The 27,368-nt window shown below is 48.0% G+C and overlaps 2 protein-coding genes across 6 annotated transcripts in view; one reads left to right on the forward strand and one right to left on the reverse strand.

The window, feature by feature from the left end:
* RPS18 (ribosomal protein S18) overlaps window positions 1–27,368 on the reverse strand; it is a 148,605-nt gene that overhangs the window by 90,221 nt on the left and 31,016 nt on the right. The window lies entirely within an intron of this gene.
* PHF1 (PHD finger protein 1) lies at window positions 6,861–23,731 on the forward strand. 5 transcript variants are annotated; one of them, XM_072125853.1, is made up of 15 exons: window positions 6,861–7,046; window positions 16,579–16,768; window positions 17,680–17,774; window positions 17,851–17,946; window positions 18,025–18,125; window positions 18,196–18,344; window positions 18,494–18,589; window positions 19,706–19,774; window positions 20,182–20,305; window positions 20,516–20,583; window positions 20,859–20,999; window positions 21,134–21,248; window positions 21,816–21,913; window positions 22,232–22,309; window positions 23,108–23,731. In XM_072125853.1, the coding sequence occupies exons 2-15, from the start codon at window positions 16,596–16,598 to the stop codon at window positions 23,337–23,339; spliced, it is 1,635 nt and encodes a 544-aa protein (XP_071981954.1). In that variant the 5' UTR covers window positions 6,861–7,046; window positions 16,579–16,595; the 3' UTR covers window positions 23,340–23,731. The 5 variants fall into 5 exon arrangements, with proteins under 5 accessions (XP_071981954.1, XP_071981958.1, XP_071981956.1 ...); XM_072125857.1 differs by having other exon boundaries at window positions 6,862–7,046; window positions 16,579–16,769; window positions 17,693–17,774; XM_072125855.1 differs by having other exon boundaries at window positions 6,874–6,992.

Genomic DNA, 27,368 nt, shown 5'->3' on the forward strand with positions numbered 1-27,368 from the left:
AAGTGAAGTTTATTTTTTGTGGAGACCATATTTTGCCAATATACATATATACAGGCAGTCCCCGGGTTATGTACAAGATAGGTTCCTTGTACTTAAGTTGAATTTGTATGTAAGTCGGATCTGTATATCTTATAATTGTAGATCCAGACAATTTTTTTTTGCCCCAGTGACAATTGGATTTTCAAAATTTTTCGCTGTAATTGGACCAAGGATTATGAATAAAGCTTCATTACAGACACCTTACAGCTGATCAGTGCAGCCTGGGACTATAGTAACATCCAGAGAGGTCACAGGGGGCAGAGGGGTCGGTCTGTAACTAGGGGTCGTCTGTATGTCGGGTGTCCTTAAGTAGGAGACTGCCTATATATTATTTACATTCTTTATTTATTCAGGTTTTCAATATATAAAGAGCAGAAAGTATCAATCTACAATGGAAAGAATAAAGTACAAAACAAAAACAACAAATATATTTTTGTTACAGATAACAGAAGCATCACATGTGTCTGTATTCAATGTGCACCCCCGGCCTCCATTGCTTACAGAGGACCTGTCACCCAATTTATCGGCACTAGGAGATGTTACTAAAGTGCGCAGCTCCTAGTGCTTGATCAAACGCCGCAGTGTTAGAGTGATAGCGTTACCGGAAACCTCCGTCGGGGTAGGATGTAATTGTCGGACCGCTCACAAAGCTGTCCGGCGTATTCATGATGGGGCGGGGTTGGGGCGTTTCTAGGGCCGGTAGTCATTGCCGGCCTAGCGTGCGGTAGTCACTGCCGGCCTATGGAGCGAGCGGGGCGGTCCGGGGAAGATTACACTATACCCCCCCCCCCCCCCGCAATGTTTGATAGCGTTACCAGAGGTTTCCGGTAACGCTATGACTCTAACACTGCGGCGTTTGATCAAGCACTAGGAGCTGCGCACTTTAGTAACATCTCCTAGTGCCGAAAATTTCAGTGACAGGTCCTCTTTAAGTCACATTAGGCCCTTAATTACAACTGGACTACCTGGACTTGTCTTCTCTGGGATGTCCACATTTTCTGAGTGACCAAACTTGGTTTTCACCAGAACTTCCGCTGTTGCTGCCACAGATTTTATAAAGTGACCGACCTCAAACCCCCCCCCCCCCCCCAATCCCCTTTTTTTTCTTGTTAAGGGACTAAATAAGGCCCTAAAAAGTTAAGGACATGTATATCTATATGATATCCCTACAATCGTCGTCATCATCAAATATGTCAAGTACGATACAATTCATACAAGAGGACAAGAAGATATAAAGATGTCACAGGAACTACAAAATCTTGTTATCTGATTTATATGACATTGTACAACATTGGAATACATGTTACCTTGTTATATGATAAAACTAATAAAAATAATTTAAAAAAAAAACAAAAAAAAACACAGGCTCAAAGGCAGTAAAACACAGAAAAAGAGACAAGTCAGTGTGCATGGATGCATGATCAGACTACAATGGGTTGTTTTGTAGTCTGTAACCATGGAAACATCTATTTTGTTTATTTATATTTCTTCTTCCATCTTCATTATCTTTTTTTTTTTTTTTTAATCAAATAAAGTTTTTAGTGAAAACCGAACAATAGTCTTCCATTTTTTACATTTGAACAACATGTACATTACACCAAAAACACCCCGAACCTCTCTCCCGCCCCCCCCCCCCCTACCCCTGCTTGATGGGTGAAATGTCTATTCTCCAATATAGAACACGTGTTTGTATATATAGTTCACAACAGATGATCTTCCTCTGAGAATGTAAGTTCCGCGACGGAGTCTATCCAGGATGTCCTTAGTTTTTGTAGATTACATATATGACACAGTATAGCATAGAGCAAACAGCAATATATACAGACATAAATCAAGCAATATTAGGGTAAGAGCAGTAACCAATGGCCAGAGAGTCATAGATCTTTACAGATCTCATCCGCCGTACTGTCCTATAGCGTGATAATGATGGCAATCATCTTACAATGCCACTAATTATTCTGTCTCTAGTGAGAGTTAGGGCGCGTTCACACGTTGCGTTTTGGTCGCGTTTTCATTGCGTTTGAAACGCATTAGAACAGCTGATGAGAGGTAATTTGCCTAATTACCATTTACGTTTGTTAACGCAATGTTAACGCACACGTTAACAAAACGCGTACGTTAACACGTTGTTAACGCGTGCGTTAACGTGGCGTTTACGATGCGTTTTGTAAACGGAAATGTTAACAGTGATATAATTAGGCAAATCACCCCTCCTCAGCTGTTGTACATGCGTTTCAAACGCAATGAAAACGCAGGTCAAAACGCAACGTGTGAACGCGCCCTTAAAGGGGCTAGTCCTGGTGCATCAAGCAAGGGGCCCCATATGGCCTCTAATTTTTTCAAGGAATTTCGCTTTTGGTAAACAAACTTATCTGGTCGTAGTAGGAGATTGACCCTAGAAATAAATTCAGAAACTTGTGGGGGTTCAGTATCTTTCCAATGGAAAGCAATAAGTTTCTTGGCTACAGCAATCGCAGCACTGCCAGTCTATGACTCTCAGACAGTTGCAGCTCAGACACACAACCCAAGATACGTATAAGAGGGCTACGTATAACAATTGTGGAATACGTTTGATCGACCAGATCAAGAACATCTTCATTATCTTAATAAAAATTTTCCCCACAATTCTAGTCTCCTCCATGAGACTTTTTTTCTTTATTCTTCCCAATGTACTGATCACTTATTGTAAGTCATGTGATTTCAGGCCACGAGGTGTCCACATCCAAAGCCATTGGGGCAGATTTACTTACCCGGTCCATTCGTGTTCCAGCGGCGGCTTCTCTGACGAGCGTTCGGGTCTTCCGGCGATTCATGAAGGTCCTGCACCCGATGTCCACCGGGTGGCGCTGCTGCGCCGAAGTCCGCTGAGGTGCCCCGGAGTTCATCGTCTTCATCGTGGTGCATGTGAGTATGGCCCGTGTGACCAATTTTTTTTAAAAAATGCAGCGTTTTTTCCGAATCCGTCGGGTTTTCGTTCGGCCACGCCCCCCCATTTCCGTCGCGTGCAGCAAAATCCCGGGGCAATACAGGGGAAATCGGCGCAAATCGGAAATATTCGGGTAACACGTCGGGAAAACGCGAATCGGGGCCCTTAGTAAATGACCCCCATTGTTTTTCACGTTTAACTTCTCAAAATGTTGCTGCCCAACTCTGGGAAAATATTGGTGTTATCGGAACACACATAAATGTACGGAATTATTCTAATTCTTATTCTTTTTATTGTCTAAATAAGAACTTTCCTGGAGACGGATGTGAAATTAACAGTGAACATGTTTACAAAAATGTATATTACGGTTGTTTCTTGTTACAGTTGCTACTTTTTAAGAAAAGAATGTTGTGAAAACATTAGGTAGGGGAAAAGCTGCAGGGGATGGAAAATGATGGAACAACTCATATGTATCCATAACAATCAACACAAAAACAAATGGCTTTGGACTGCACAGTATAAAAAAACAATACCGACAACGTCTTTTGTGGCTTCTAAAATGTTTTAATAAACATAACCATAATTCATACTGACATACCTGTATATACTCGAGTATAAGCCAAGGCCCCTAATTTTACCACAAAAACCTGGGAAAACCTATTGACTTGAGTATAAGCCGAGGGTGGGAAATGCATTGGTCACAGCCTCCCCAGTATATAGCCTGCTGGACCCTGCCCCATAGTACATAGCCAGCACCTGCCCCCCCGTATATAGCCTGCCAGCCCATATCCCCTAGTATATAGCCAGCACCTGCCCCCCCGTATATAGCCTGCCAGCCCATATCCCCTAGTATATAGCCAGCACCTGCCCCCAGTATATAGCCTGCCAGCCCATATCCCCCAGTATATAGCCAGCACCTGCCCCCAGTATATAGCCTGCCGGACCCTGCACCATAGTATATAGCCAGCACCTGCCCCCAGTATATAGCCTGCCAGCCCATATCCCCCAGTATATAGCCAGCACCTGCCCCCAGTATATAGCCTGCCGGACCCTGCACCATAGTATATAGCCAGCACCTGCCCCCAGTATATAGCCTGCCAGCCCATATCCCCCAGTATATAGCCAGCACCTGCCCCCAGTATATAGCCTGCCGGACCCTGCACCATAGTATATAGCCAGCACCTGCCCCCAGTATATAGCCTGCCAGCCCATATCCCCCAGTATATAGCCAGCACCTGCCCCCAGTATATAGCCTGCCGGACCCTGCACCATAGTATATAGCCAGCACCTGCCCCCAGTATATAGCCTGCCAGCCCATATCCCCCAGTATATAGCCAGCCCCCTGCCCCAGTATATAGCCGGCACCTGCCCCCCAGTATATAGCCAGCCCCCTGCCCCAGTGTATAGCCAGCCCCCTGCCCCAGTGTATAGCCAGCAGCGGGGGAAGCCGGACAGGTGAGTTTTGATATATTTTTTTACTTGAGTATTAGCCGAGTTTGGCTTTTTAGCAAATTTTTTTCTGCTGAAAAACTAGGCTTATACTCGAGTATATATGGTACTTTAAGGACATCTACCTTGACATCTTCCAATAACAGGCCCACCGGGTGATTCCATTCTTGAAACTGTTCATAGTAAGAGCAGAAACAGCATCATCAACAGGAAAAAGAGGTTTAAAAATTATGTAAATTAGCTGTCACCTCATCACCGTTCTTTTAATTAATCACGCCTGCCCTGCTAGTCCTGGAGCAAGGGGAGAGCTCACACCCTGCCATTTCCGAGCCTCGGCTCTGACATCCCTGGCCGCTTCCTAGCTTCTCGGGTGGGACTAGCAGTGCGGGGCATTAATAATTGGCGATGCCGAGAGCCGCTCATGTGACATTAGTCTAAGCGCCTCCGGCTAATTTACATATTTTTTCAACCTCTTTTTGCTGTTACTGATGCAAAGTTTCAGGAACAGCATCACCTGGCGCCGGCGTATGATAGCGGCCTTGCCCCACCTCGTCGCGGCGGATACATCAAGAGGCTCAGGCCTCTTGACGTATGTGGTGAGTGGCGCGCCAGTAAGCAAAACTGTACCTGGCGTAGTTTTGTGTGAAAACCAATGAACAAAAGTTTGCTGATTTTGCAAAAAGATCGCAGGCACGAGGCGGGAACCTTCCAGCAGCACCCGTGCCTTACTCATCCCCATCCAACATGGCGTGGAGGCGGCGTATGCACGATTTTAATCGCAAATTCTTGCACAAGAAATTCTGAGCAAGAGTTAGCGATTATTCCACTACAACAATAAACTGGTGTAGAAGCAGTGATACATCCCCCATAGACCCAGCACAGTAAAAAAATCTTTTAGATTAATACTCACCTTCCCGCGCAGTAGCGCTCCCTGCATCCTCCTCCGCAATCCCGCACTCCTCATTCGCAGAGTGTCGATGGTCTGGATGCGCCGTCTCTGTTGCTGCTTGGGCGATGGCGCCCGGGCCGCACAAAGGATGATGAGAGCAGAAACGTCGTTACCTGGATCCAGTGATCAGCGGTAAAATTAAAAATTACTTTTCCACAAAAAAAAGGTGTTTTTGATTAAAAGTAGAAAAACGTAAAAGGAAACTGACCGGATTTAGTATCTCTGTCACCATACAGACCACAGAAAATTGTCAGCATGTTAATTACCATATATACTCGAGTATAAGCCTAGTTTTTCATACATACTCAGCTTATACTCGAGTAAAAAAAAAAAAGATATGCTTTACCTGGTTTTGTGGTAAAATTAGGGGCCGCGGCTTATACTTGGGTCGGCTTATACTCGAGTATATACGGTATATTGTACGTTAAATGTAAAGAGGCAAAATTGCCTTTTTGTTTCATTCTTCACCCAAAATGAGTTCATAATTGTTTTTAAATGATACAGGCGGTCCCCTACTTAAGAACACTCGACTTACAGACGACTCCTAGTTACAAACGGACCTCTGGATTTTGGTAATTTACCGTACTTTAGGCCTAGGCTACAATAATCAGCTGTTATCACAGGTCTCTGCAATTAGATTATTTTTAATCCTGGGTCTTATGACAACCCAACATTTTTTAAATCCAATAGTCATAAAGACCCAAAAATATATAAATGTTCCGACTTACATACACATTCACAAACTTGCAGAACCTATCTTGTGTATAACCCTGGCACCGCCTGTAAATGTCCCCTAAAAATGGTGCCATTGGAAAATACAACTCATCCTACAAAAAAAACAAGGCTTCATAGGCCTCTGTTGACAGAAAAATAAAAAAAGTTATGTTTTCTGGAAAACCAAAATAAATTCTGGGCCTCCAGGGCCCAAACGGGCCAGGTCCTTAAAGGGATAGTATTGAGGCTCGATTACTATGTGAGATTTTTGGCTTCTTGATGTATTTTCCTGTCCTCTCTCATTAGTGTTGTATGTATTCAGCTGCTATAAGGCCTAAAATGTGGAAAAATCACAGAAAAATGAGTCATAATATTAAGAATCCACCACAATCACATTGTGCTACTTGGGCCTGTCCTTAAGTTGGGCCTCATCTTTACACTTTCTGTCAGTTTTCACCTGAAAAAAACTAATTATTTGCAACAATTAAGGTTTTTAATTTGTTATAGTGATTGGTTATTAATTTTCCCGCCACACTAATTATCCAGTCCACCGCCCCCAAGCAGCATCTTCCCTCATTCTAATTGGCTCCAAAGTACCTCAGGGTTTTCCCGCTTTCAATCTACGATCGCTGATTGGCTGTCCCTGAACGTGAGTGACGTCTGATCAAGCCCTCCCGCCTGTAAAGGGGAAAAAATTGCTGAAACAGGTATCTGCCCACTCTTTTATCAAGCGGTTCCGATTGGCTGGCTCCGGGGGTGGGTGTGGTGACGTGGCTGGGGTCGATGCCTGGCTCCTCCTGCCTTTAGGCTGCTGCGTCACTCGGGCCGAGGTGCGGCCCGAGGATAAGAAGGAGGAGGACGCGCTGCTGCCCGGACCCCCCCGGGAGAGGCGGGGGAGGAAGACACCGAGCCACTGTGAGGGGAAGAAGAAGAGGAGGAGTCGGGGGAGGAATCTGAGGGGACCCCGGGGTGAGGGGAGCACCGTGTGAGAGGAATAGCTGAGGCCAATTATCAGGACAGGGGGGCGGGAGCAGCATCGGCCGGGGAGACGGGGCTAATGACCGCAGCTGGAGGGACGAGGAGGCGGCCGACAAGGGGTTAAGCCCCGTGTAACGGCTCATGAAGTGACACTGGGCTCCTGACAGGACGGCGCGCACTTTCCTAACAGGACAGTATGCAAATGTAAGCAAATGAGGAGGCAAAGCTAATTAGTGAGGCAGCCTAATGAGCAGGTAACGTGGCGGGGGTTAATGTGCTGGATCTGCATTGTGATCCCTGCAGTGTGCGTTATGGCAGGATGATAATACATACATTACCATATACGGTCTGCAGGGAGAACCTATAGACGCCGCTATACCTGCCGGATCTCATCATTCATTGCATCGCTCGCTCATTCTCCTGCGTCTCCCGTGCGACATTGTTGTGTGACGCGGTTTCTTTTTGTCACGTTGTTGCCCTTTTTTTCCCTTTACGTCGGGGGAGGGGGGGGGTAAGTTCTGGAGGATTTAGGATCCTTTGTGGCTCTTTTACACATCGGATCGACGGTCCTTCCCCCACGTTCTGTCATAAATTGACACCAGATGATGGATACGGATCAGTCATTGGGATTCTAGTTTAAAAAAATGGCGTAAATTTTCCGGAATATTGTTGGATATTACGCGGTTTAATATTTGGGGATGTTGAGACGTGTGAGACGCAATCTTCCGTGTATTTCGGAATAACTACAGGATTTGGGCATTTTGAGGACTTGCCCTCAAATCGCCCAATATTATTCGCCCCTCGCCAATAATTGTTTTAGCGTTTACCCTACGGCGCAGCCAAAAACCTGCTTAGAAATATTTAGTAATTTGTGAATAGGACCTGGATTGGTATCCGCTTGGATTTGGGCACAGGTTCCCCACTAAATTTATAAATGGACCCTTACAGTCCGGTTGACGAGAAGGAACAAAATATAAATTAACTAAAACCCGTTCCTGACCAGTAGAGTTTTTCGTATTTGTCGGATACATCCTTTCTATAATGATCCCCACGAGGCAGATCTGTCGTAAGACGGACACTGATGGATCCTCATGGACACTTTGTCTATAATAGGGCGCATCAGATTGTCATCTTGGGGTTAAGGCTTTAGTTGGACCCACGAGCTTCGCCAGAGGTTTTAGGCAGAACCCGAAATGAAGGCGTCCAATAACCTGATTCCACCAAAGATGGCGACTAGGTGAGATCATGGATCATTGGTCTTGGGACTTCTACTTTGGGAACCGGTCAGCATAGAGGCCTATCTAGTGAGGAGGGGGGGGGGATTCTGCATATTTTGGAATCTTTTACGAGGCTCTGATGAGTGCAGTTACCCAGTTACAGACATTAACGGTTCTGACTCTGGAAGTCGAATCATCAAGGTCCGATATCTGACAAAAGTTGTCGAATCACGTTTGTCGGGTGATTATTTAATCTCCATAACTTTTTCTGAGCTGTAGGACCTATTCCAACAGTTTCACTACTATGGGCGACCTCCGGGACTGATTTCCGGGACTATTTGGGACAGTATGAGACCTTTAGCTATGACTCTTAGAAGAAGATCTGAGTAGATGGGGCCTGGACATTGTAGTTGTGGCCTCCGCTCTTCCTCTCTTTGCTGTTTTACTGTTTTGTAGACTTCATCCTGTGATTGTTTGTTTGTCATTTTTACATAAAGCTTTTTCATATTGTTCCTTCTCCATTTTTTTTTTTTTTTATATTAAAGGTGCAATCCTTGTGATGAATCCTTCTAATCCTGCTGTCCTGTAGGTCCCACTGGGGCTCGGACTTGGATTCACCTGGATTTTTGTTGTGAATGTGAATAAACGCTTGTCGTGTGTCGTGTGTCCTGCGCTTGTCCCTGACGGACGGGTTGCACCTTTAATACCTGACATTTGTACATGTGTCTCGTTATCTGATCCCGCGGTCCACGGCCGCAGACGCATTCATCACCCAACGCAGATCATCGTGTTGTACTGAAACATCATTTCACTTAAGGATTTTTAGAAGTTTGTAAAATTGTATCTATAATTTATGCAATTAGTGAAATAATGTTGTGATGTTCAGAGATTGATTATGAGATGTGTGTATTGCATATTGTTATATTTTGTCTCAGTGTATGTACCTTACAGAACTGACTGCTGTCAGTGAATGAGAGGAAGACTCTGGAGCGGAAAACCTGGAAATCCGATCTGTGCGTCAGCAGGATTTAATGGGCCGCGTCCGAATCGCCTGAAGTCACCTCAGCGTGTTACTTCAGTTCAGCTTATCCGGCCCATTAAATCCTACTGACACACGGACGGAGTCTCCATGCGGTGGACGCGGCGGCGTGTAAGAGCCTCGGGGCAGTCGTTCACGTGTAACTTTGTCAGAACGGCTGAACTGAGGCGACACGCTGGGTTCAGTTCAGCTGTTCTGGGACCGCGGCCTTCAGGCTGCATCGTAAAGAGCTGCACTCGGCTTTCATGTGGCTTCAGGCGGCGTTTACTATTTAACAGGTAAAAGTCATTTATCGAACATGGACTTTAAATGCAAAATCGGAAACTAAATTGTGCACCAAAAGAAGCTTCAAACCGAATGCAGCTGTTTGTGATGCAGCATTAGCCGTAATGTATAAATGCTGCCACGCAGTGCGTTCTAGGTCCGTTTTTAAGCGGACTGAAAACACTTGCATTTTAAACGTATGTGTTTTCAGAATGTTTAAAAACTCATTTTGTTTGTATGTTTCCCGTGCGTTTGGCTGGTTTGAACCTGTTTGATCTCACAGGCAGCTGTGAAAAGGATTAATACCAGCCAAACGCACGGGAAATATACAAAAACGCAGGCGTTTTCAGTCCATTTAAAGACTGTCCAAGAACGCTACGTGTGGCAGCACCCTAAGGGTGGTGGCAGACGTGCCGTTTTGTCTGCGACAAAGCCGCACCCACTGGTACTGGTGTTTTGCATTAAATTAACGCAAAACACCGGCGGGTCGTTCCCGATCGCAGGCGTTTTAATAGAAAGGCCGATGTGATCGGGCCGCTGCCCACCGCAGTGGGTGCGGCTTGGTCTGCGTTTGCAATCACCCTGAGGGTGAAGACACACGTGGCGTTTTTAGGACGTTTTTGGGCCGTTTTTAGTTAGTGCTCTTTTTTGAACCAGTTTTTCGACCGTTTTTTAAGCAGTCCGTTAAAAAAACTGATCCGTTTTTGGCAGTTGTTTCCAATTACCTTAATAATTGAAAGGGCAAAAAACTGATGCGTTTTTTAAGACTGCTTGAAAACGGACTGCTTGAAAACGCTATGTGTGCCACCGGCCAAAGGCTTCAGCCCTGATCACCTGCTGAGGTTACATTGCGTTTCCTCTGCATCTGCTAAAATGCAATGTAACCTCAGTGTCTGATTAGGGAAGAAGCCAGGGGATTGCGTCAGAAAACCCGACACAACGCAAAATGTGAACGCGCCCTCAGTCTTGACCTGCTCATTCTGCTCCAGAAATGTTCATGTACTGCAGATCTTATGATGAAGCTACAGGAAAATTATATTGCGGCGCTTCAATTGCTTTTAGAGGCGCAATTTTAGCCGGACGGGTGCATTAACACTTTGCAGTTAAACCGAGTCTAAGTGTGCGGTCACACGTCGCCCTAGTGTGGCATAACAATAACGCCCGGGGGGGGACGGACCTCAGCCCAACCACATATGCATTTTCGGTGAAAGGCATGTGATTGGTAACCAGCTCCCGGTGTCTTGCATTTAACCCCTTCCTTCCCGACATGTGATGTAATAGAACATCACAGGTCAGGTGCAGGGGCTGAGCCCTCTCCATAGGCGCTGAGTCTTTGCTGCATATTGCTAGCACCGATCGCAGGTGTCAACCCATCCATCGCCGCCGACGGCTTCAAAAAAATGGTCATCAGGTGGTTTGGACGATCGATCGCCATGACAGCCTCGGGTCTTCTGAAGACCTCAGGCTGTCTCGTTTTAACCCATTGATTACAATGTGCGATCAGCACTTTGTAATGAATGAGGAACATCCCCATATACTATACTAAAAATGGAAGCAACGTCATCAAAAGTCGCAATAAATGACACCACCCACAGCTCCGGGCACCCAAGTATGAAAAAGTTATTAGCACCAGAAGATGGCAAAATAAATAAATTTGCACAGGAGGTTTTAATTCTTAAAAATATATGAAAACATCATAAAACAAACGTGTTATCCCCGTGATCGCACCGACCCAAAAAATAAAGTAGACCAGTCATTCGGGGCGCACAGTGACAGACGTAAAACCAAGCCCACAAGAATACGGCACAAACACATTTTTTGACCAATTTCACTGCATTTAGAATTTTTTTCCCGCTTCCCAGTACACGGCAGGAATATTAGATATACCGACGCTATGAAGTGCAATTTGTTACACATAAAACAAGCCCCCGCACAGCTCTGTACATGGGAAGATAAAAAAGTGATAGATTTTAGAAGGTGGGGAGTGAAAAATGGAAGTGAAAAAACAAAAAAGGGCCTCGGCAGGAAGGGGTTAAAGGAGCTAAGACTGGTGGTAGGTGTGCAGCACTTACCTGCCTGTCCCTTCATGCACCAAGTGGAATTGTTCTTAGTGAGTAAAGACTCTGCACAATTTGCATGAGGCTGACGTCACCCAAGCGCCTGGCGACATCGCTGGGTGGTGATTTATTCACATCCCGCACTGCTAGCCCCGCCTGCTCCCGCCCACTCTCCAAGCCCCGCCTCTCTGCTACCAGTTGCTGCACAGGCAGGACCAGCAGATCGGAGCCTGCTTAAAAACGCGAGGCGCTGGCGTGACGTTATCCTGAGCCTCCGGACACTCGCCAGATTTTTAAAACCCTTTTTTTTTTGCAGACTGCGCCATTTCTTTCCTCACTAAGAACAGTTCCATTCGGTGACACGTTGCGTTTCTGCAGAATTCGCACGTGGCAGATTGTCGCCCGCGTTTCTGTGGTCGCCATTTATGAGCTTCTTGGCAGGAAAAGCCCCAATGTAGATGGAAACAAATCTGCGGCGTGTGAATTCTGGCTCCGAATGGATGCCCCAAATTCGGGAATAAGAACTGGACCAAACCTGGATTTAGACTATGGTGTTAGTTGCCATGGCCAGAACACAGACTGGGTCAGTACCAGGATCAGGACGAGCGCTGGGATACTGCAGCAATCACACGGGCGCAGTCACACGTACCGCATCTACAGACGCATGCTAGCGGATCGGAACACCATAGGACAATACATGACACCAGGTTCTGGTTACCGATCGCTTGCGTTTCTGGTTACACTAGGGCGGAGCTTGTAAACCGCAACATTATAAAAAATAACACTTTAACGGCAGCTACATAAACAATGAAACGCATGCAATCAGTAACCAGCACCCGGGGTCTGACATATAAACCATACAAGACATTGGGTGCTGATTACTGATCACATGTGATTCCTGTGTCAGGGGAAGCCCCAGGAAATGTACAAATACACTATATGGACAGTTTATAATATCATTACCAATAATAGTACCAATAATGCACCAGTCACTGGGCTGCAGTAATAGTGGGCATGCTCCAGTCACCGGGCTGCAGTAATAGTGGGCATGCTCCAGTCACTGGGCTGCAGTAATAGTGGGCATGCTCCAGTCACTGGGCTGCAGTAATAGTGGGCATGCTCCAGTCACTGGGCTGTAGTAATAGTGGGCATGCTCCAGTCACCGGGCTGCAGTAATAGTGGGCATGCTCCAGTCACTGGGCTGCAGTAATAGTGGGCATGCACCAGTCACTGGGCTGCAGTAATAGTGGGCACGCTCCAGTCACTGGGCTGCAGTAATAGTGGGCATGCTCCAGTCACTGGGCTGCAGTAATAGTGGGCATGCTCCAGTCACTGGGCTGCAGTAATAGTGGGCATGCTCCAGTCACTGGACTGCAGTAATAGTGGGCATGCTCCAGTCACTGGGCTGCAGTAATAGTGGGCATGCTCCAGTCACTGGGCTGTAGTAATAGTGGGCATGCTCCAGTCACTGGGATGCAGTAATAGTGGGCATGCTCCAGTCACTGGGATGCAGTAATAGTGGGCATGCTCCAGTCACTGGGCTGCAGTAATAGTGGGCACGCTCCTGTCACTGGGCTGCAGTAATAGTGGGCACGCTCCAGTCACTGGGCTGCAGTAATAGTGGGCATGCTCCAGTCACTGGGCTGTAGTAATAGTGGGCATGCTCCAGTCACTGGGCTGTAGTAATAGTGGGCATGCTCCAGTCACTGGGCTGTAGTAATAGTGGGCATGCTCCAGTCACTGGGCTGTAGTAATAGTGGGCATGCTCCAGTCACTGGGCTGTAGTAATAGTGGGCATGCTCCAGTCACTGGGATGCAGTAATAGTGGGCATGCTCCAGTCACTGGGATGCAGTAATAGTGGGCATGCTCCAGTCACTGGCATGCAGTAATAGTGGGCACGCTCCAGTCACTGGCATGCAGTAATAGTGGGCACGCTCCAGTCACTGGACTGCAGTAATAGTGGGCACGCTCCAGTCACTGGGCTGCAGTAATAGTGGGCACGCTCCAGTCACTGGGCTGTAGTAATAGTGGGCATGCTCCAGTCACTGGGATGCAGTAATAGTGGGCATGCTCCAGTCACTGGCATGCAGTAATAGTGGGCACGCTCCAGTCACTGGCATGCAGTAATAGTGGGCATGCTCCAGTCACTGGACTGCAGTAATAGTGGGCATGCTGCAGTCACTGGGCTGCAGTAATAGTGGGCATGCTCCAGTCACTGGGATGCAGTAATAGTGGGCATGCTCCAGTCACTGGGCTGTAGTAATAGTGGGCATGCTCCAGTCACTGGGCTGCAGTAATAGTGGGCATGCTCCAGTCACTGGGCTGCAGTAATAGTGGGCACGCTCCAGTCACTGGGCTGCAGTAATAGTGGGCACGCTCCAGTCACTGGGCTGCAGTAATAGTGGGCACGCTCCAGTCACTGGGCTGCAGTAATAGTGGGCATGCTCCAGTCACTGGGCTGCAGTAATAGTGGGCATACTCCAGTCACTGGGCTGTAGTAATAGTGGGCATGCTCCAGTCACTGGGCTGCAGTAATAGTGGGCATGCTCCAGTCACTGGGCTGTAGTAATAGTGGGCATGCTCCAGTCACTGGGCTGCAGTAATAGTGGGCATGCTCCAGTCACTGGCATGCAGTAATAGTGGGCATGCTCCAGTCACTGGCATGCAGTAATAGTGGGCATGCTCCAGTCACTGGGCTGCAGTAATAGTGGGCATACTCCAGTCACTGGGCTGTAGTAATAGTGGGCATGCTCCAGTCACTGGGCTGCAGTAATAGTGGGCACGCTCCAGTCACTGGCATGCAGTAATAGTGGGCATGCTCCAGTCACTGGACTGCAGTAATAGTGGGCATGCTCCAGTCACTGGCATGCAGTAATAGTGGGCATGCTCCAGTCACTGGACTGCAGTAATAGTGGGCATGCTCCAGTCACTGGGCTGCAGTAATAGTGGGCATGCTCCAGTCACTGGGCTGTAGTAATAGTGGGCATGCTCCAGTCACTGGGCTGCAGTAATAGTGGGCATGCTCCAGTCACTGGGCTGTAGTAATAGTGGGCATGCTCCAGTCACTGGGCTGCAGTAATAGTGGGCATGCTCCAGTCACTGGCATGCAGTAATAGTGGGCATGCTCCAGTCACTGGCATGCAGTAATAGTGGGCACGCTCCAGTCACTGGCATGCAGTAATAGTGGGCATGCTCCAGTCACTGGACTGCAGTAATAGTGGGCATGCTCCAGTCACTGGCATGCAGTAATAGTGGGCATGCTCCAGTCACTGGACTGCAGTAATAGTGGGCACGCTCCAGTCACTGGGCTGCAGTAATAGTGGGCACGCTCCAGTCACTGGGCTGCAGTAATAGTGGGCATGCTCCAGTCACTGGGCTGCAGTAATAGTGGGCATGCTCCAGTCACTGGGCTGCAGTAATAGTGGGCATGCTCCAGTCACTGGGCTGCAGTAATAGTGGGCATGCTCCAGTCACTGGCATGCAGTAATAGTGGGCATGCTCCAGTCACCGGGCTGCAGTAATAGTGGGCATGCTCCAGTCACTGGGCTGCAGTAATAGTGGGCACGCTCCAGTCACTGGGCTGCAGTTATAGTGGGCATGCTCCAGTCACTGGGCTGCAGTAATAGTGGGCATGCTCCAGTCACTGGGCTGCAGTAATAGTGGGCATGCTCCAGTCACTGGGCTGCAGTAATAGTGGGCATGCTCCAGTCACTGGCATGCAGTAATAGTGGGCATGCTCCAGTCACCGGGCTGCAGTAATAGTGGGCATGCTTCAGTCACTGGGCTGCAGTAATAGTGGGCATGCTCCAGTCACTGGGCTGCAGTAATAGTGGGCATGCTCCAGTCACTGGGCTGCAGTAATAGTGGGCATGCTCCAGTCACTGGGCTGCAGTAATAGTGGGCATGCTCCAGTCATCGGACTGCAGTAATAGTGGGCATGCTCCAGTCACTGGGCTGCAGTAATAGTGGGCATGCTCCAGTCACTGGGCTGCACTAATAGTGGGCATGCTCCAGTCACTGGGCTGCAGTAATAGTGGGCATGCTCCAGTCACTGGGCTGCAGTAATAGTGGGCATGCTCCAGTCACTGGGCTGCAGTAATAGTGGACATGCTCCAGTCACTGGGCTGCAGTAATAGTGGGCATGCTCCAGTCACTGGGCTGCAGTAATAGTGGGCATGCTCCAGTCACTGGGCTGCAGTAATAGTGGGCATGCTCCAGTCACTGGGCTGTAGTAATAGTGGGCATGCTCCAGTCACTGGGATGCAGTAATAGTGGGCATGCTCCAGTCACTGGGATGCAGTAATAGTGGGCATGCTCCAGTCACTGGGCTGCAGTAATAGTGGGCATGCTCCAGTCACTGGGCTGCAGTAATAGTGGGCATGCTCCAGTCACTGGGCTGCAGTAATAGTGGGCATGCTCCAGTCACTGGCATGCAGTAATAGTGGGCACGCTCCAGTCACTGGCATGCAGTAATAGTGGGCATGCTCCAGACACTGGACTGCAGTAATAGTGGGCATGCTCCAGTCACTGGGCTGCAGTAATAGTGGGCACGCTCCAGTCACTGGGCTGCAGTAATAGTGGGCACGCTCCAGTCACTGGGCTGCAGTAATAGTGGGCATGCTCCAGTCACTGGGCATGCAGTAATAGTGGGCATGCTCCAGTCACTGGACTGCAGTAATAGTGGGCATGCTCCAGTGATTTGTACATGGACATCACCAGGGGTTTTCTGATAGTGTCTGCAGAAGCTGACTAGAGGGAATAGGTTCGATGGCAGCCACAAACCCCTCATGATGGAGGAGCAGCTCAGGGAGATATTGGAGCACTTGATGACTCTATGGAAGTGCACTAATAGTAAATCAGTCTCATCCTTGTGTATAATATATGATGAATCTGTAATATAGAATTTACTCCTCATTTCTGATTTTTTTTTTTTCTGTAACTTCAGGTTCTTTTAACAATGTAATGGAGGGGCGGGAGCCCTCGACCCGACCCAGCCGCACCACACCTGCCAGCCCAAGGGTGAATCCCGCTCTGGTGAAACGGCCTCGCTTCCAGACCCTGGCGCGGTTTTGGGAGGGTCAGGATGTTTTAGCTCGTTGGACGGATGGACTCCTGTATCTAGGAATCATTAAAAAGGTGACTTTCTATTCTTACACGGGGTCAGTCCTGTCACATCTTCTCAGATGGGTCAGAATAGGCATGGGGGAATAATCAGCGCCTCAGGTCCGGCACACATCAGGTCCAGGAGACATTCTCAGATGGGTCAGAATATGCGTGGGGGACTAATCAGCGCCGCAGGTCACACACACATCAGGTCCGGCAGACGTCAGGTCCGGCACACAGCAGGCCTGGCACACATCAGGTCCAGCACACATCAGGTCCAGCACACATCAGATCTGGGCACACATCAGGCCCGGCACACATCAGGCCCGGCACACACCAGGTCCGGCACATAGCAGGTCCGTGAAACACATCAAGTCTGGGCACACGTCAGGTCCGGCACACAGCAGGTTCGGGAAACACAGCAGGTCTGGGCACACGTCAGGTCCGGCACACGTCAGGTCCGGCACACAGCAGGTTCGGGAAACACAGCAGGTCCGGGAAACACAGCAGGTCCAGGAAACACATCAGGTCCGGGAAACACATCAGGTCCGGGAAACACATCAGGTCCGGGAAACACATCAGGTCCGGGAAACACAGCAGGTCCGGGAAACACAGCAGGTCCGGGAAACACAGCAGGTCCGGGAAACACAGCAGGTCCGGGAAACACATCAGGTCCGGCACACAGCAGGTCCGGGAAACACATCAGGTCCGGCACACAGCAGGTCCGGGAAACACATCAGGTCCGGCACACAGCAGGTCCGGGAAACACATCAGGTCCGGCACACAGCAGGTCCGGGAAACACATCAGGTCCGGCACACAGCAGGTTCGGCACACGTCAGGTCCGGCACAGAGCATCAGGGGCTTGTACACATATGACAGCGATGGCCCCTTATGACTTGTAGACGTCATGTACTTTATCTTTCCTGCCCTTCTCTCCTCTCTGGTCCACGAGCAGGTGGACAGCGCACAAGAGACGTGTCTGGTTCGCTTTGAAGATAATTCCCAGTTTTCGGTGCTGTGGAAGGACATCTTCCCCCGTAAGACCCTCATTAATGATTGATGTAGCATTGCCCTCGCTTGGCTGAGCTCACACATATTTTATATCTCTCTCAGCGGCCGTGCCCGGGAAGGAGCAGCTGTGCTGTGTGTGCAACTCCCAAGCCTGCACCCCCGACAACAAGCTGGTGCATTGTGGGAAGTGTAAGCACGGTAAGTCCGCCCCGTGTCATTGTCACATATGTTTTATGTCATTGCGATGATGACACTGAGCTCTGCCCTGTCTCACAGCGTATCATCAGGAATGCCACGTGCCCAGCGTGCCGTGCGACACAGATAGTGCAGGCAGCTCCTGGATGTGCAGACAATGCGTCTTTGCAGTGGCTACCAAGGTATGTTGTGCCCGCGTCCTCCTGCCACCCTCACTCCAGCACCCGCCCTTCATCCTCTTCGTTCTTGCAGAGAGGCGGCGCGCTCAAGAAGGGGCCATTCGCACGATCTATGCTGCAGATGAAGCTGTCTTTGCCGTATCAGCTGAAGTCTTTAGAGTGGGACCCACTGCACCTCACCAATAAGCAGCAGTGTTACTGCTACTGCGGGGGGCCTGGAGAGTAAGTATGGCGTAAGTAAAAAATGATGGGGGGCGGCATCCAAAGGGATAGGGTGGGAGGGTCCAGCAAAGTAAGTATATACCAGAGGACAGAGGAGGGTGTATACTGTATACACCTCAATATGTACAACCACATCCGTGTCCCCGCAGATGGAACATGAAGATGCTTCAGTGCTGTCGCTGCCTCCAGTGGTTTCATGAAGCCTGTACACAGTGTCTGAGCAAACCTCTCTTATACGGGGACAGGTGAGCCTGAAGTGTTCTGTATTGTCCCTGCAGCAGGACTGTGGTTTTATTTATGGTTTTATATTCCAGGATTGTAGCTTGTCCAGGAGCACTAAGGGCAAGTCCTCACACTGCTGTGCTCTGTACTTTCTGCAGCCAGTGTTAGGTATCTCACTGAAGAGATGTTAAATCAAATCGTAGCAAGAAAATATGATACAGGCAGTCCCTGGGTACATACATGATAGGTTCCTTAGGTTTGTTCGTAAGTTGAATTTGTATGTAAGTCGGAACTGTATATTTAATAATTGTAGCCCCAGCGGGAATTCTTTTGGTCTCTGTGACAATTGGATTTTAAAAATGTTGGAATCTCATCAGAACCAGGAGTAACAATAAATCTTCATTACAGACGCCTGTGATAACTGTTACAGCTGATTATTGTAGCCTAAGGATAAAGTACAGTAACTTAACAACATCCAGGGGTCCGTTTGTAACTAGGGGTCGTCTGTAAGTCGGGTGTTCTTAAGAAGGGGACCGTTGTATATATTATAATACTTTTGTTTGTGTTGTCATTAGCAGCAGGACTGTGAAATTTGGATTTCTATTCCAGGATTGCAGCTTCTGTGCACTGTACACTTCACAGTTGCTCGGCTCTTAGTAGTTATACGAGGCTTCTGGTTGGATAGTACTGCAGTCCTGCAGAGCGAAGGGTCTGTGTAACAGTTTAGTGCAAAGAGCTATAAGGGTGGTGACACACGTGGCGTTGTTAGGCCGTTTTTGGGCCGTTTTTAGTTTTAGTTTAGTTTTTTGAAAACGCATGCGTTTTTGACAGATTTGACCAATTATCTTAATTCAAACTGATCAAAAACGCATACGTTTTCCCGATCTGAAAACGCACTACTAAAAATGGCCCAAAAACGGCCTAAAAACGCCACGTGTGTCACCACCCTAAGAGCCCAGCAGTGTGAGGATACACCTTCAGCGGTCAATAGACTTCCTTGTCCAGTTTTGTTTTCTGGAGACCACATGCAGGAGAAATGATAATGTCTACCACGCGAGTCTTTGATGTTACATGTGGTAGTAGATATGGGTGATGATGCTTTTTTTATTGATCAAGTATTTTGCTCTTTTATTTATCAGGTTTTATGTGTATGAGTGCTCGGTCTGTACAAGAGGTCCAGAAAACGCCTGGAGACTTCCTCTGGGATGGTGAGTGTTATGTCCCCTCATGACTGGACATCAGGGGTTGTGTCCACAGGAAAGGTCATGGGGGTCTGATTACTGGGACACTATGGATGATGCAGATGTGGGTGCAGCATATGTAATAGAGTTTGTTATTACCCTATCAATGAGCTGCTGTGGCTGCCAGACCTGTACAAGAAGTGGACATCTCCCCAATCTGTGTAGTCACCGTTTTAGTCTAGTGAATGGATTCTGAGCTGCAGTACCCACCATGGCCACTGAGCAGTGTATGGAGCTCTCCGTACATTACGCAGCTCCTGGCGATCAGACTCTACCAATCACTTACTGATTTCTCAGAATCCTGGATCCTCTGCCCAGATTTTCTCTCCATGTTCTGTATATGTGACGTGTGATGAGGCGTCTTCTCTCCGCAGGGTGGACGTCTCGCACCTCGTCCTCTATCACCTCAGTATTTGTTGTAAGAAGAAGTATTTTGATTTTGAACGGGAAATTTTGTCTTTTGTCAATGAGAATTGGGAGAGTCTACTACTGGGAGAGGTAAGTTACATGATCTGGAATAAACATGAAGACTTGTCCTATAGGGAAGCATTAACCCTGTGCTCCCTTCTGAGAGAGAGTCATTACTGCGGGGGCCGGGTGTCACATCCCCACCCATAAGTTATAATGTCCAGCAGTAGTAACTCCTTTATTGATTAACATAATTATCTGTATAGTGAATACACATAGATGACCATGATAAATCTTCAGCTTACAGATACCCCTCGCACGGACAGGTACTCCCACCTGCTGCACGCGCTGACAGCCGAGAAGGACAGGTAAGAATCTCCCGCTAGGAAACTTCTACTCCTACTACTTATTCCTCATACTGTGGCACGTCAATCCTGCAGAGTATTCCTCATACTGTAGCAGGTTACGACTGCAGAGTATTCCTCATACTGTAGCAGGTTACGGCTGCAGAGTATTCCTCATACTGTGGCACGTCAATCCTGCAGAGTATTCCTCATACTGTAGCCCATCTTACTCCTGCAGAGTATTCCTCATACTGTGCACGCTCAGGTCCTGTCATATAAACCTTTCTCCCCGCTCATAGATTTATCTCTGGGAAGGAGATTAAGAAGAAGAAGTGTTTGTTTGGCCTCCAGAGCCGCGTCCCCCCTCCTGCCCCCCAGACCACAGTGACTGAGCTGCGGCTACAGGAGGCAGAGGTGCGAGGCTCCGCTCCATGTGTAAGGTGAGGGACCCCGACCTGCCGGCCGCGCTGCCGCTGCTCCTTGTAGTACATGACATATTACTGTGTGTATATCGCATGCTGGAATCCTTGTCTCCTTCACCTCCGCAGCGAGCGGATATAAAGATCTCTTGCAGTTCCCTTTTAGGGAGGATGGGAGTCCTGAAAAGCTCCACACACAAAACAAAGACACCAAGTATAGAGAAACGGACACGGAAAGAGAGGCAGAAGCTGCAGAGAGCTCTGACCCAGGTAACGTGGAGGGGTACGAGGGGCCGGGGAGGGGTACGAGACGCTGGGGAGGGGTACGAGACGCTGGGGAGGGGTACGAGGAGCTGGGGAGGGGTACGAGGAGCTGGGGAGGGGTACGAGGCGCCGGGGAGGGGTACGAGGCGCTGGGGAGGGGTACGAAGTGCTGGGGAGCGGTACGAGGTGCCGGGGAGGGGTGAGAGGAGTCGGGGAGGGGTACGAGGTGCCGGGGAGGGGTACGAGGTGCCGGGGAAGGGTATGAGGTGACGGGGAGGGTTACAGGGCGCTGGGGAGGGGTACAAGTGCTGGTGAGGGGAAATTGGTGCTGGTGAGAGTTACAGGGCACTGGGGAGGGGTACGAGGGGCTGGGGAGGGGTGCGGATGCCGGGAAGGGGTATGAGGCGCCGGGGAGGGTTACGAGGTGCTGGGGAGGGGTACGAGGCACTGGAGAGGGGCACGAGGCGCTGGGGAGGGGTGCCAGGGAGGGGTGCGGATGCCGGGGAGGGGTACGAGGCGCTGGGGAGGGGACCCTGCACTGTGAGGTCTACATGTCATCTCTCCTCTTTTCAGAATGTGGTACAAAATCCATTTAGTTGTAACCAGGAATATCTGGGATACCGCGGTAGCACCTACAACTTTCGACGCACCGGAGCGCGCTGCCTGCAGAGGTAACAGATGCCCCGAAAAATAATCATTGCCTCCTGTATGTGAGACCTGTACCAGCAGCATGTGCTTATAGGAAACAAATGTATAGGATCCTCATTAAAAATCTCCTACTGTTTTGTGTCAGCAGCTCCTATGCAGACTTATTTGTCTCCATGGTTACAGACTGCATACAAACCTGTGTAGTCTGATCCTGCAGCCATGTGTTACTCCACTCGTTTGCAGCCTCTTGATAACCTGCAGTCATTGGGAGAGGGTAAAATCCGGCAGCTGCTCTCATCTCTGACCCCTGTATCCATCTGACGGTCTTCCTTTCATTCCAGCCCTCCAATTAGGATGTTCGCCTCCTTCCATCCGTCAGCAAACACTTCTGAGACTGTGGCTGCCTCCCTTCAATCCAGGTAGGTACCAGCAGGGGGTGGGAGGGGGGTGGATGACACCTGTATGATCCCTACATGTCATTCTAGTATTATCACTAGTGTACTAGGCAGGCGGGATGAAGCAGCGCTGTATAGCATGGACACATGTATCCATGGGCAGTCTATCCAGGGGGGTCCTATAGGACTGACTGTCAGCTTTCTGGACAAGTTGTACTTGAATTAAAAGAAATCTACCATCAAAAAATCCATCAGGATAAACCATGGACACTCATAGATCCATGCACCGTGGTAATCTTCTGATATGTTATCCATGGCCTCCTTCCTTCTAAAAATCAGGTTTTATATTAATGCTAATGGTCCCAAAGGACTCTGGGGGGTGTTACCGGAGCCCCTCTGTGCTGTATCTTCACAATATGCTCCCTCTGCATGTTGTAATCTCACTACATGTATCTTCACAACACGATGTACTCTCACTACAGCAGAGAAGGTTTCAGCACACAGTTGGAGGGGGAAACTGCTCGTGCGCAGTGTAACAGTCTGTGAAGCTACAGCACACAGTTGGAGGGGGAAACTGCTTGTGCACAGTGTTACAGTCTGTGAAGCTACAGCACGGAGGGTCTCTAGGAACTATGAGTAAGTCATGTTGGACTCTGATGGTAGATTTCCTTTAAAGCACGAGTCAGCACTTGCAGGATTAGTTGTAAGAGTTAGGTGTTAGTGTGTGATGTATGGGATGGGGCGGTCTCTGTGTTACTATGTGGCCCCCGGGTTATTGCTGTCGTCTCTCCATTCATTCTTCTTCTCTGTCTTATATTGCAGCGAGGTGTCTCCTGCAGTCTCAGAAGTGTCTCCACAGCTCCCCGAGGTAGTGGAACCCTCCATCCCTGTTCCAGAACCTTCCTCTCCTGTGGCACCTTCATCCTCATCCTCCTCAGAGGGCTGTGAGTGGTCGACGTCTCCGGAGCAGGGCACCCGGGTGCTGGCCCGGAGGGTGACAGCAGAGGGCACCACTGAGTATCTGATGGAGAGGGAACAAGGGGAGATCTTCTGATGACACCACGCGCTCTGCTGTCTCATGTGCTACCTGCGCAGATCTGGGCTCATTGTACATACGGTTCTCTAAGGCTAATCCGGAACTCTCTGCACACGCGTGTACATAGCGCTGCTTGTGATTCTCGTCCCGTCACGTGTTTCTACGGTGTCCGCTCCCGCGGCTGCGTCACATCTCACATGGACAGAGCCAGGAAGGAAAGTCTGAGGTTTTTTCTTTTTGTATTTCTTGATTTACTATGTAGGATTGAAGGTCCGATGTTCCGTTCGTTCTAGGCTCTGGTTACGATGGTGTTTGTATGTGGAACAGGTTCTTGACTATTAGAATCTTCATGGAAAAAAAAAAGAGAAACACATCCATGTCTGTCCAGGATTATTAAAAAAGTGACACGAGTTTTCTTGTTCTGTGATAATCTACGTCATTGCGCATGCACATCAGTTACCGGGTCGCCCTGTGAAGGGGAAACAGTAAGTAACAGCACGGAGGGGCTCTGGTAACACTCCCAGGAGCCCTTCTAGCTTATTGGCATAACTGTAATAGTTGATGTTAGAAGGGAGGAGGCCATGGATAACAGATATAAGAAGATCCCACAGTCCCGGTGCAGGATCTATGGGTAATGTCCCTGGTTTATCAGGATGGATCATGATGGGAGATTTCCTTTAAGGCTCAGGATGAACCATATAGTTAATGTAATAATACTTCTTTATTTATATAGCGCACACAGATTACGCAGCGCTGCACACAGTTTGCCAAATTGGTCCCTGTCCCCATGGGGCTCACAATCTAATCACCTACCAGTATTTTTTGGAGTGTGGGAGGAAACCGAAGGACCCGGAGGAAACCCACACAAACACAGAGAAAACATACAAACTCTTTGCAGACATTGACCTGGGTGGGACTTAAACCCAGGACCCCAGCCATGCAAGGCTGTAGTGCTAAGCACTGAGCCACCATGCTGCAGGACTGTAGTGCTTACTACTGAGCCACCATGCTGCAGGGCTGTAGTGCTAACCACTGAGCCACCCTGCTGCAAGGCTGTAGTGCTAACCACTGAGCCACCATTCTGGGCTGTAGTGCTAACCACTGAGCCACCATGCTGCAGGGCTGTAGTGCTAACCACTGAGCCACCATAATGCAGGGCTGTAGTGCTAACCACTGAGCCACCGTGCTTCAGGCCTGTAGTGCTAACCACTGAGCCACCGTGCTTCAGGCCTGTAGTGCTAACCACTGAGCCACCGTGCTGCAGGGCTGTAGTGCTAACCACTGAGCCACAATGCTGCAGGGTTGTAGTGCTAACCACTGAGCCACAATGCTGCAGGGTTGTAGTGCTAACCACTGAGCCACCGAGCTGCAAGGTTGTATTGCTAATCACTGAGCCACTGTGCTTCAGGGCTGTAGTGCTAACCACTGAGCCACCATGCTGAAGGGCTGAAGTGCTAGCCACTGAGCCACCATGCTGCAGGGCTGTAGTGCTAGCCATCGTGCTGCCCTAATGTAAAGAAACCAGTCGCCTTATCCCTGTTCCCCGGCATCTTCCTGACCACAATCTGACCAATGTCCGTACATTGCGGTTTGTAAGATTAAATATAAAAGACTTCTGTCCATTGTGTTCTTCCTGTTATCCCACAAGGCTGAGTATTCCCTGGATCATTGTCCCATCTCCAGTAACATGGAAGGATGAGGCGGCCGGACCCTTCTGGAACCTGTAATGACAACTTTGCTATCACCTTGTGTTCCCAGGAGGTAAATCCATCATGTGACCTAAACATTCAGCACATAAAGGGTGTAAATGATGGAAGAACCAATGTCCAGACATGGACCCGAGATCCAAATCATCTGATCCCAGAGATTCACTGTAACCTCCAGAGGAGGAGGAGGGGGAGATGCCCCGGGGTATCACTGATCACATGTACAGACACTGCATATATACAGGCGGTCCCCTACTTAAGGACACCCGACTTACAGACGACCTCTCTGCCCCCTGTGACCTCTGGTGACCTCTCTGGGTGTCACTATAGTCCCAGGCTGCACTGATCAGCTGTAAGGCGTCTGTAATGAAGCTGTACAGACAGTCCCCGGGTTACGTACAAGATAGGGTCCATAGGTTTGTTCTTAAGTTGAATTTGTATGTAAGTCAGATCTGTATATTTTATAATTGTAATTCTAGACAAATTTTTTTTTTTGTCCCAGTGACAATTGGAGTTTCTAAATTTTTTGCTGTAATTGGACCAAGGATTATGAATAAAGCTTCATTACAGACACCTTACAGCTGATCATTGCAGCCTGGGACTATAGTAACATCCAGAGAGGTCACCAGAGGTCACAGGGGGGAGAGAGGTCCGTCTGTAACTAGGGGGTCCTCTGTAAGTCGGGTGTCCTTAAGTAGGGGACTGCCTGTATATATATAAATCCCGTGCACAGGACGAGTTACACATCGGATGTTATTTTATTGCTGCAGATTGAACCTTTGTAATGCAAAAACTGCTGCAGGAAAACCAGGTCCAAAACCTGCGGCGCCGACCTCCGGACATCGCGGCTCAGTATCTGCATCATATGGACAGAACTTCGGAGGCCGAGACCTGGAAATAACGGATAGGAACATGAAGTCCATCGAGATTCTGCCACAAACGTGCACAAAGCCTCCGGAGTAACGAATGTTCTCCAGGTAAATAGCAGGAGAGCGACGCATTATGTACATTCAGAAGATCCCGGAATAAACCTCCTCCCAGGTCTCCTCATTCTCTTATTCTCCGGGTCACATGGGTTGTTGCTATGCAACAGCCTCCAGTTATTTGAAGAGCAAATTCCGGAAAAATATAATAATGCAAAAAAGGTAAAGCGCATAATGTGCGGGCGCGATGGCGGATAGAGGACGGGGACAGAGCTGGGGGAAGGGGAATGTATCATGGTGATCCGAAAATTACACCAATGTCTATTCATGGAGCAGGTTTAACACCCAGAGCAAATTTTCTAAAATTCTGCAGAGTCTGTATAATATAATATAGACCTGTGTAATATAGATCTGTATAATATAGATGTGTGTAATATACACTCACCGGCCACTTTATTAGGTCCACCATGCTGGTAACGGGTTGGACCCCCTTTTGCCTTCAGAACTGCCTCAATTCTTCGTGGCATAGATACAACAAGATGCTGGAAGCTCCTCAGAGATTTTGTGTATTATAGACCTGTATAATATAGACCTGTATAATATAGACCTGTGTAATATAGACCTGTATAAAATAGACCTGTGTAATATAGACCTGTGTAATATAGACCTGTATAATATAGACCTGTATAATATAGTCCTGTATAATATAGACCTGTGTAATATAGACCTGTGTAATATAGACCTGAATAATATAGTCCTGTATAATATAGACCTGTATAATATAGACCTGTATAATATAGACCTGTATAATATAGACCTGTGTAATATAGACCTGTATAATATAGACCTGTGTAATATAGACCTGTATAATATAGTCCTGTATAATATAGACCTGTATAATATAGTCCTGTATAATATAGACCTGTATAATATAGACCTGTATAATATGGACCTGTATAATATGGACCTGTATAATATAGACCTGTATAATATAGACCTGTGTAATATAGACCTGTATAATATAGACCTGTATAATAAAGACCTGTGTAATATAGACCTGTGTAATATAGACCAGTGTAATATAGACCTGTATAATATAGAACTGTATAATATAGACCAGTGTAATATAGACCTGTGTAATATAGACCTGTATAATATGGACCTGTATAATATAGACCTGTGTAATATAGACCTGTATAATATAGACCTGTGTAATATAGACCTGTATAATATAGACATGTATAATATAGACCTGTATAATATAGACATGTATAATATAGACCTGTGTAATATAGACCTGTGTAATATAGACCTGTATAATATAGACCTGTATAATATAGACCTGTGTAATATAGACCTGTATAATATAGACCTGTATAATATAGACCTGTATAATATAGACCTGTATAATATAGACC

The sequence above is a fragment of the Engystomops pustulosus genome, chromosome 9 (genome assembly GCF_040894005.1).
Source record: "Engystomops pustulosus chromosome 9, aEngPut4.maternal, whole genome shotgun sequence".
Lineage (NCBI taxonomy): Eukaryota > Metazoa > Chordata > Amphibia > Anura > Leptodactylidae > Engystomops > Engystomops pustulosus.